This window comes from Parus major, chromosome 1A, assembly GCF_001522545.3.
Source record: "Parus major isolate Abel chromosome 1A, Parus_major1.1, whole genome shotgun sequence".
Classification (NCBI taxonomy): domain Eukaryota; kingdom Metazoa; phylum Chordata; class Aves; order Passeriformes; family Paridae; genus Parus; species Parus major.
This window is the reverse complement of record NC_031773.1, coordinates 11,141,106-11,151,381: the sequence shown is the minus strand read 5'-3', so window position 1 is coordinate 11,151,381 and position 10,276 is coordinate 11,141,106. Positions and strand designations below refer to the sequence as shown.

Below are 10,276 nucleotides of genomic sequence, written 5' to 3'. Positions count from 1 at the left end.
TTTTTTTTTTCTTTTTTAAGGGGTCTTGTAAGTTACTTGGGTGGAGGATGGCAAGCTGAAAATGGTCTACTGCAGCACAATTGGTTGGCTAACTGGCTAACTTAACTCTTGCCGATTTCATATTACTTAGTCTTGCAATGAAATACATGATTTTTAAACTTCAAAGCTTCTGTGTTTTAACATGCTGGTCTTGAATCGCTGGTGTGAATATAATTTTGTGCTGAAACATACCCGCTAACTTTATTTTACTGTATGCTAATTGACTGTTAGCTCTTAGGGCAGTGAAGTGCTAGAAGTTTTTTTGGCTACCACTTCTATTACTTGCAAAAAAAAAAGCCCCTCACTTGTTTAAAACAAGTGAAAACATCTACTTTGGGAGTCGCTTGAATTTGTTATTCCCAAGTGAGTAATTTCTGCCTTTAGGGCATTTTGGACATTTAGGACAGTTTGTTTTCACTTCAGCTTGTATATTATGTGCACTTGAAGCTAGTTCCTTTTTTTGTGAGCGTTTTCTTTAATGTGTCTTTTGTTTTAATTTTATTTCTGTTATATGTATGGGATCAGTTTTCAGGTGTTTCCACGTGTACTTCTTCAACAAAGTTTATCTAGTTGTGAAAGAATGACCATGTGAAGAAGCCCATCAGACAAGGCCAGTTCTGGCAGTGGCATCTCGTGGGCAGCTTGCTGCTGCAGTTTCATATCCATGGATGGTTTGTAAGCCTTGTGTTTGGCAGGGTTGGACAGTTGTCCTGTGATGTCTCTAGACTTTATGGACAGTGACTGCTAATGACCAGCTAAAGGGGATGGAGGACTGTGACTCATCATGAAAGCAGCTTTGGGAAACTTGGGTTATTGTGATGTCTTTCCCTTGTCGTCTCAGGTTATTTATTAGTTGCAATGTGACCATGGCAGGTGTCTCTCACCCTCCCCACTTTTGGTAACATACACACTGTGACCCTTGATTTTGGTCTCTGGTCTTTCTGTGCCATGGTGAGGGCTTTGGTCACTTTGAATCCCAGTCTTTAAATGCATATTTTGTTTAAAAACATCCTTAAGGGATCTTTCTTTTAAACTCTCAACAGGTGGGAAGGAGAAACCAAAAACCAATGCAGAAGAGCTGCAGATTAAAAAAGTTAAGAAGAAAAAGAAAAAGAAACATAAAGAGAATGAAAAGAAGAAGCGTCCAAAAATGTACAGCAAATCCATTCAGACCATCTGCTCAGGATTGGTTTCTGATTTTGAGGATCAGGAAGCCAAAGGCATCATAGATGATCATCTTAAGGATTTCAGTGGGAAAAGTATGGATCCCAAGAAGGACTGTGAGTCCAAGATACCAGAGAACAGTGAGTTTCCATTTGTCTCGTTAAAGGAGCCACGGGTTCAAAATAAACTCAAAAGGTTGGACACATTGGAGTTCAAACAGCTGATTCATATTGAGCACCAGCCTAACGGAGGTGCATCAGTTATCCATGCCTACAGTAATGAACTCTCCCACTTGTCTCCTGTGGAGATGGAGAGATTTGCAGAAGAGTTTGTGGGTCTGGTTTTTAGTGAAAATGAAAACTGTGCAGCTTACTATGTAATGGGTATTGTTCATGGGGCAGCTACTTATTTACCTGACTTTTTAGACTACTTTTCGTTTAATTTTCCCAATTCACCAGTGAAAATGGAGATTTTGGGAAAGAAAGATATAGAGACAACGACTATGTCAAATTTTCATGCTCAGGTAAGAGGTTATGCATTTTACCTTCTAAAGTCATATAATGGTTTCAAACAACTGTGAATGGGTTTTTTTTAAAGTAGTTGCTTTAGCTTTGCTGTGTGGATGACACAAGAAGACTAGAAACAAGGGATTTCTTGAAGTCAGTTCTGTGTTTTTGAAGATGAGAAGAGACATAAAATTGTTAACTGAGATGTCAAATTGGATTTTTGGTGGGAGGGCAAGTGTTTGCATGCTTGCGTGTGTAGGTTTCTCTGAATTTGTTTCTGTAGCTGAATATTAACCATGAATTTTGGAGGGTTAAAATGGTTTAGCTGTGGCTTTCTGGGTGTCTGAACAGTAGTTTATCTGTATGAACTTTGTCATAAGACTGAAATGTTTTAATACATTGTTATACATAAAAACCTGAGTAGGGCGCATGTAAATTAGCTTCATTTGTAGTTTGAGTTTTCCAAACCCATCCTTAAAGAAGAGCTTTGGGGGTTCATGTGGCTACTGATTTGATCCTTAGCCCTTTGCACTTCTCACTTGGCTGCATTCTCTGGAAAGCTCTTAAGTTAAATGGTAGAATGACTGGCAGCTTTTGAATATTTTTTTTTAATTTTAAATTTTTTGGAGAGAAATGACTATACTCTCTTAACAACAGCTGCCAATTAAACATCACCTCAGCTCTTTATAAACTTGCTGTAGAAAATATGTTTCTGTTGCACAGAAATTTTTTATAGCACTGGTTTTCAGGAAAAAAAAAATCTGTCCAATTTTCACCTCAATGATGAGGTTATTGGAAAAAGCCCTCACAGTGAGTATGAAACAATTTATACAGAAACTCAAGCCTGTTTTTAATTATATCAACTTTATCTCACAATTACCCTTTTAACTCCCATATTTGTGAACTTAGATGTTGTATGGATCAGCTTTGAACTATTTTAGTCTTCACTTTTGAGACAATTAGAAAGAGTTCAAGTGTAATTTACACTGTCATTTTTTTTCATGAAAAACATGCCTTTTTTCCCCCTTTGATTGCATAAACATTTGCATAGAACACTTGGTTGTATTGACAAATTTCAAGTGTGTGTTATCCACAAGGATATGCAGAACCAAAATGTTGCTGCAAGAGAACATTTGCAGTGCTGGCTGACAAAATTTCTACTGCCATGGAATATGAATCTTCTGTGAACTAGTCACTGTTTTTCTTGAGTATGTAAACTGAATCATTAATAATAAAAATCACAGAACAGCTCTCCAGAGCTGCTCTTCGGCCATTTTATATAAGAAAAGCTGGATCTGTCGTTCTAAGTATGTTCCTTAAGTCCAGCTGATTATCTTGGGTGGCGTTAACACATGCATAACTGTGTGCTAGTACCTGCCCTACAGAAATAGTTAAGAAAAGCACAATTTTTTTCTTTGTGAATTACAATAAAATTGTTTTTCTAAAAAGATAGATTAAATTGGTATTACAGTGGTAATATCAACATCTGTAGTTTGATGAATGAACCAGTCCTGTGTTCATTGGGGTTGAAATCATAATTCCCTGTTTTTGTGTAAACGAAGGAGGAACAGAGGGAGGCTGTGGTAGATGGAAGAAGCCGAACTGTATTATCACAGCATTCAACTGATCAGCTCCATGGTCTAAGTTATATTTTACTTGGCTGGAGGTTTAGTTTTGGTATTGTCTTTTCCTCTGTGTTCCCTCATTTTTTTCCCTTAGTTTTCATGGTATTTTGTCACTTCTCTGGTTGTTTGACAGAAAATGCTTGGCTCCATATATTTTTTGCTAATTAAGACGTATATGAAGTATAAATAACATGTACAGGCAAACATCAGACTTTAATTGTCTTCTGTGCAGCATTCCTATTTCTGGAATATTTAAGTCAGTATCTTGGTTGCCTAGTTACTGATTAAATTTTTCCTTATGATTTTTTTAGTTACGTTTTACTTTGTCTGTTTATTCTGTTTTTTTTTTTTTTATGTGGTCTGCTACAGTTAAAATGTTTTGTTAGCTTTTTATTCTCCTTTTTGTCTTGTTACATTTTGTGCAGATTGAGAACATTATCCTGTCTCAGTTCTTTGTGAATATTTTAAAGGGATTCTAGTATCTTGTTGCAATATAGTTTGATGAAACTGTAAATGTATTTAGCTTTCTGTTCCTGCATCACCCAGGCTTCGTGCTGTGGTGTTCCTTGTCCTGAGCAGCCTGAGCAATGTCTAACAGTTGTTGTATAGACTCAGTTGAGGAAGGATTTGTTTTCTGAGGTCTGAGTAGGAAATTGATTCTGTCACGTCTGTATGTGTCTTGGACTTCAGCTTTAAGAAACTTGGGTATTCCTTTGCTAATTATAACTAAAAACACTGAAATGAAGCTTGCTTTGGTGCAAGAGGTTCCTTGGTGGTTTCTCAGAGCTCATGTACCACATGTAATCAGTCTGACAAATGTAAGTATTTAAAAAGATCAAAAAAAGTATTTTAGAAAGGAGAATGAAGGTTGAGCTAAGCTTGAAATGGAAAGCATTGTACAGTGTTTCATCAATTTTGTTTTTCAAGTTGGTCTTTTATTATTAATCAGTCTTCCACCTCTTGTTTTGTGACAGATGTGGGTTTGGGATTTTTGGTTTTAAGTAATGCATATTTCGAAGTCATCAAGTTCTCTGACAAGGGGCAGATTGCACAGTAAATTCTGTTGCTGAGGTCAAATTGGAGTCCTCCTAAGTTTACCTGGGAAGGTCTGCATCTCTCAAGTAATTTACTTAGTTCTCACAGTTATAGAGTTGAGAACTAACTCCTTTGAGCTTGCTTCCCAATATATCTGTGTCAGATAGGAGTAATGTAATTTTACTTGTTAGAGGATTATAAGAAACACAGATTTATGAAACTGTTTACAGCAAGTGCAGGAGAGAGGAATTTGGAACTGGTTCTTTCTAATGAGAATTAGCTTTTAAATTTTGCAGGGAGGGAAGTGGAGAGTTTTTCATCATCCAGTTTGGGCCTATACCTGAGTACTCCATAAAATTTTTTTTTGTTAGTGGAACAGCTCTTTCTGAACTGATTGCAAGGGTTAGTCAGACAGTTTCTGTAACTGGGCAAAACGAAATTGGTCTAGATATCCTGGTAGCCAGTAAGTCAGTCCTTCAGGTGGTGAAAAACTGTCTTGTAACTACATCTTCCCTGGGCTCTGTATTTGTGTAGATGGCAACAGCTGCATCGGTTACTCGATAGCCATGAATCTTGTTAGGTTCTTATGAGGATTTTAAAGAACATAAATAATCAGCTTTTGCCACCTACTTGAAGCTTACATCACTTCACTTAAGCTATTTAGTGCTGTTGAGACAAATGTTCGTGTTTTGAACTTGTTATTTTTCCTTTGTGCTGGGCGAGTATAAGTTTTTATTGCTGTGCTGAAACCCGGAAGCTCACAGTTGACATTTAAAAGGAACAATGCTTAGTGCATTGATTTTATTGTCTTGCATCAGAGGCAGCTTCTTAGTATAGATGAAGTAAAATGCTGCACAGTACCAAACAATTCCTCTGCTGCAAAACAAGATGGACTATTTTAAGGCCATATTTGACTGGTCCTTGTCTGATATGTTTGCGGGGGATCTCAATATGATTCCACTCTTTCCAAAGAAATCTGTTGTAAAATAATTTTTTCATTGTTTGACCTCTTATCCTTTTATTCTGATGTTTAGTGGACAAGGCAAACAATTTATCCTTTTAATTCAGTTTTCTCTATATTTGAAGACTGCTTAACAGCCCCCTTTTTCCCCTCTCCCTGGATAATTTGACTATTTCAGTCTGTGATTGCATGCTATACCCTTACTAGTCTTAGGGTTCTCCCCCTATGTTCAATTCAGTCATCCATATTTTTTTCTTAATGTACAGTACTAAAAATCAACAGTGTCTGCCTGGTGTATTGATGTCAAAGACTATGAGAAGATTGCTGCCAGTGCCTAGCAAATTATTGCTCCTGTATCTCTTTCTTCCTTTTTCAGAGCAGTTTGTGATCTGCTGTAGCAGCAGCTCCTGCTGATTGAGTCACTCCCCTGTTCAGGTTTACGCAGTTCATTAAATATGTATGTGAGTGTAGTTCTTGCTTTTGTTTAAACTGAATTATATCCTTTGCATTCAGATCCCCTCTCCATTTTCAAGATCTTGTAAATTTTGATTGTTTCCTGTAATGGACTTCCAGTGTTGCGATACCTGTAGGTTTTATGAGGATACACTGTGTTCAAAGGAGGTATCCTTGCTTCCTGCCTCAAAATTAGATATTTATGTGAGCACAGACAAAACTGCCCACAGTTTGCTCTTACTAGACCATGTTTCTGTAGCAGTTTTTAAAATTGAAATGTCAAATGTCAGGATGTCTACTGGTCCTCTGAACAAGCCTATCCAGTCATGGAAACAAAGGTTAGTTTGACTTGATTGTTTCAGTTGTTTTTTTTTAATGTGATCATGTTTATTAGTTCTTACTATCTTATTTTCAAGGCAATTGATAGTTGTATCCAGCTAGGTATTTTTTTCTGTAAATTTAAGTTAGGCTAAATAGTATCTAGCTCCTCTGTCTTCTCTTGACACCTGTTGCTTTAAGATGGTATGTTACTGCCTTCCAGATTAGAAGAGCTTGTTTTGTGGTTATGAGTTAGAATCATAGAGTGGTTTGTGTTGGAAGGGACCCCAAAAACCATCTAGTTCCAACCATCTGCTATGGGCAGGGACAGGACACCTTCCACTAGATCAGGCTGCTCAGAGCTCCATCCAGACTATCCTTGAACTTCCAGGGATGCACCATCCATAGCTTTTCTGGACAACCTGTTCCACTGTCTCACCACCCTCACAGCAAAGAAATTCTTTGTAATTGCTAAACTTGCCCTCTTAAAATTTGAAGCCATTCCACCTTGTTCTGTCACTATGTGCCATTATACATTGTCCCTCTCCAGTTCTCTTGTAGTTCATTTCAGGTACATGAAGGTTGCTCTAAGGTCTCTCTGGAGCCTTTTCCCCAGGCTGAACAACGCCAATCTGTCTGTGAGGAGTCTGTTCTCACAGGAGAGGTGCTTCAGCCCTCTCATCATCTTCATGGCCTTCCTCTGGACTTGCTCCAGCAGGTGGATGCTCTTCATGTGCTGGGACCCCAGATCTGGATGCAGCACTGCAGGTGGGGTCTCAGCAAAGCAAAGGGGCAGAATCCCCTCTCTTTCCCTGCTGCCCACATTCCTTTTGGTGCAGCCCAGGATATGTTTGGCTTTCTGAGCTGCAACTGCACATCGCTGGTCATGTCCAGTCTCTCATCTGACAGCACCTCCTCAGTCTTTCTCCCCAGAGCTACTCTTGGTTGATTCTCCATTCTGTATTTGTGCTTGGGATTGCCCCAACCCACATGCAGGACCTTGCACTTGGCGTTGTTGAACTTTGAGGTTCACAAGGCCCATTTTTGAAGCCTCTGGATGGCATCCCTTCCTCCCATTGTTGTCAACTTCCCCCCAGAGCTTGGAGTTCTCATTGATTCATTAAAGCTTTGTCTTGTTTTACCTTAGTGCCTTTGTGCTATAGGTGTGAGAGGCTGCACATCATTCAGCCTGTTTAGGAACTTTAGGAAAAGTCACTCTAACTGTACAGTTTGCAATTAAACGAATGGCCAGAGCCTATCTGGCACCTGCTGCTGCTAAAAGAAAATGTCCTCATTCCTTATTTCTTCCCAGTTGCATGTTCTTGTGCCAGGATGTGGTGCTTCTTGAACTGGTGAGTTCAGTTTGTTTCATTAATCCAGCAAAACTACCTAACTACTCTTGAGGGATTTGTTTTATTACTGAGTTGGCAAATTACATTGTTTAAATGTGTCAGAGGTAGTTCAAGGATGACCATGGGTCTACACAGTCAGCCCCATTCCATAACAACAGGCAATTGCCTTTTCAAAGAAATATTTTTTCTTGCTTTTGTTCTCAGTCTGGAATAAATTCATGTTGTCATATTAGCTGTGACAGACACTGAATAGTTGAATATTAATGAATAAGTATTTCAGGGGAAGACCTGTGATAGTAATGATGATTTGTTTGTGGTCTGACTTTGTGTGAGGGGTTGTCCTCACTTTTTCAGGTTCTGCACACAGAGCTTAATTTTGGTTTTGTGTTGGTTATGTTTTTTCTCTGAGGACTGTTTTTCCAGACTTTCTTGGTTTTAAAGGTAAAAAATTGAAGTAAATTTAAACCTTAAAATTCTAGCAGGAAAATGATAAAGTTTCATTTAAGGAAAAAAAAACTCCTCCACCTAAACCCCACAACAATCTACACCCTACTGTATTAAAAATAGGAATTACTTGCCTCAGTTTACATTTTTTAATTCCTCTCTTGAAATGCTTGGTTTCTCTGCATTGTTCCTTCCACTTTGTAACTTATTCAAACACAAAATCTTTAATATGTAGTGTCTAAAATGTTTCCATTTGTAGGATGATAATGCTCAAATAGATTTTTGGTATTTATATATATATATATATGTATGTATTTTTGCATTTAGTCTTCAGATTCTTGTCAGACACCCAGACATTTCTGGCAAAACATTTGCAACTGCATTAAAAAATCAGTTGAGGCCATGCGAGTCACAGAATCAGATAATTCTCAAGTTTTACTAAATGTGGATTCAGTGGTGGTTTTACTGTCACAATTTTCCATTACTGTGATGCAAGAGAATGACAGAGTCTCCTTTTGTGTGTTTTTAGGTGACATACTTCAAGTGTAAGCTACACGAGAAGAAAGAAGTTAGGATGTCATATTTATTATTTTATGTGTTTCTATCTCTTTTACTGGTCCATGGTATTATACTGCATGTACTTGGTGATTTGTGTGTATTCATTCTTAACCATGTGCTAGAAGAACAACATGTCCTTGATTTCTCCATTTATTATGGATTTAAATTGTTCCAGTTTAGAGCAAGTCTGTAAAATTCTGAAAACTTAGTCACACTGTAAGCTGTGAAATAACATTTGGGAAGGTTATTTTATAGAAGGTGTGTGTGTATGTATATTATACTTCATATATATATATACTACTTCATTAGTGGTCAGTGCATAATTTAATATAAAATTTGATAAGTACTGGTTTTAGTACATTAATATTTTTGTGAGTTTAGAAATACAGAGGAATCTATTTATTTTCCTATAAACAAACCAGGCAAAGGATACTGACACTAAAAGGAAGGGGAAATGTTGCTGTTATCTAATATACCATAGGTTATATTTATTTGATTGTTATCTTTATTAGGATTAATTTTGTGTTTGTTATTGGTCAAACGTTAATGGGAGGTTTTGGTGTTTTCACACTATTACTTAGTAGCAGTCTAAATTGTGAGTGAGTGAAAATTAGCTCCTCACTAAGAATGACCTTACCTTTTTATACATGCATGTCTAAGTCTTTAGCCCAATCTAAGGTAATGCAGTTCAAGCATTAACCTCTTCTCTAAGACTAGAGTTTAGGATGCTACAACCTAGCTCATGGAAGAGATGAGGCAGGAGTTGCTTTTGCTTGCCCACAGCTGCTTCATCTTTCTGGCCAGGCCTTATTTATGGCCTATATCTTTATTTATTTATTTATTTCTGAATAAATTTCTGAATAGATATTTCTGAAATAGAGATTTTTTTTTTAGGTAATTCCCGGATTAAAATCAGATCAGTTCCCTAGGCTTGCTCCCTGTCTATCTTCAGAGGACCTAATGCTATCAGGAAAGAAGGGAAAAGAGAGCAAATCTTCCCCTTTGATCACCACCATAAATTTATTTCCTGTTTATACTGGGTCTGCATATATTAATTTTCTTTGTGGACTGTATTTTGGGTTTGTGACTAAAACTGTTGGTAACACACTTGTGTTTTGGCTGTTGCAGAGCATGGCTGGCATAATGTTAAGGCTTCCGGGGACCCTCATGGAGAGTAGGCTGGGGTGGGCAAGAAGGTGGGAAGGGACATGGTTGAGACATCTGGTGCCAACTGACTGCAAGGATATTCTGTGCTGTATAAAATGCTGCTCAGCAAAATTCTTGAGGGGGCTGATGGGTTGGCTGGAAGGTGTCTATTGCTTGGGACTGCTGGACATCAGTCTGCTTGTGGGAGTTGGTGAGTGGTGGAAAACACCACTTGGCGGTTTTCCTTCTTCATTTTCCTCTTCTCTGAATAAACTGTGTAAACTGTGTTTATCTGGACCCATACATTTCTTTGCTTTTCCTGTTCTCTCTCATGTCTCAACCATTGTGGGAGGTGAGTGAGCAGGGGTTGTAAGATGAGTATCTGCTGCCTGAGGTTAAGCCACTACAGAGTTCATAAACACTCAAACATTTCATTCTGTATTTGCAATGATGTGATTTTGAGTATGGTCCCAGAAGAAACCACTCATTGTTTGTTACTGATATTATTTAAGAATTCCTTTTGGTATTTCTTCTGCTAAGATGAGTCTTGAGAAGCAATTGTACTGCCTTGTGATCAGGGGAAGGGTGGTTGACTGGGAGAGCTGGGGATGAAAGGGGTTAAACAATGCTTGAAAAAGTTCATTTTTTAGTTTTAATTTACAGTGGCATGGTTGC

The 10,276-nt window shown here is 37.9% G+C and overlaps 1 protein-coding gene across 2 annotated transcripts in view; it reads left to right on the top strand.

Annotated features, from left to right (window-relative positions):
• RSBN1L (round spermatid basic protein 1 like) overlaps positions 1-10,276 on the top strand; it is a 45,879-nt gene that overhangs the window by 19,989 nt on the left and 15,614 nt on the right. Inside the window, exons 3-4 of one of the 2 annotated variants that reach the window (XM_015627910.2) lie at positions 1,083-1,343; positions 1,662-1,726. In XM_015627910.2, coding sequence (XP_015483396.1) covers positions 1,083-1,343; positions 1,662-1,726 — 326 coding nt within the window. Of the gene's footprint in view, positions 1-1,082; positions 1,727-10,276 lie in introns of both variants that reach the window. The other variant, XM_015627909.2, reaches the window with a different exon arrangement.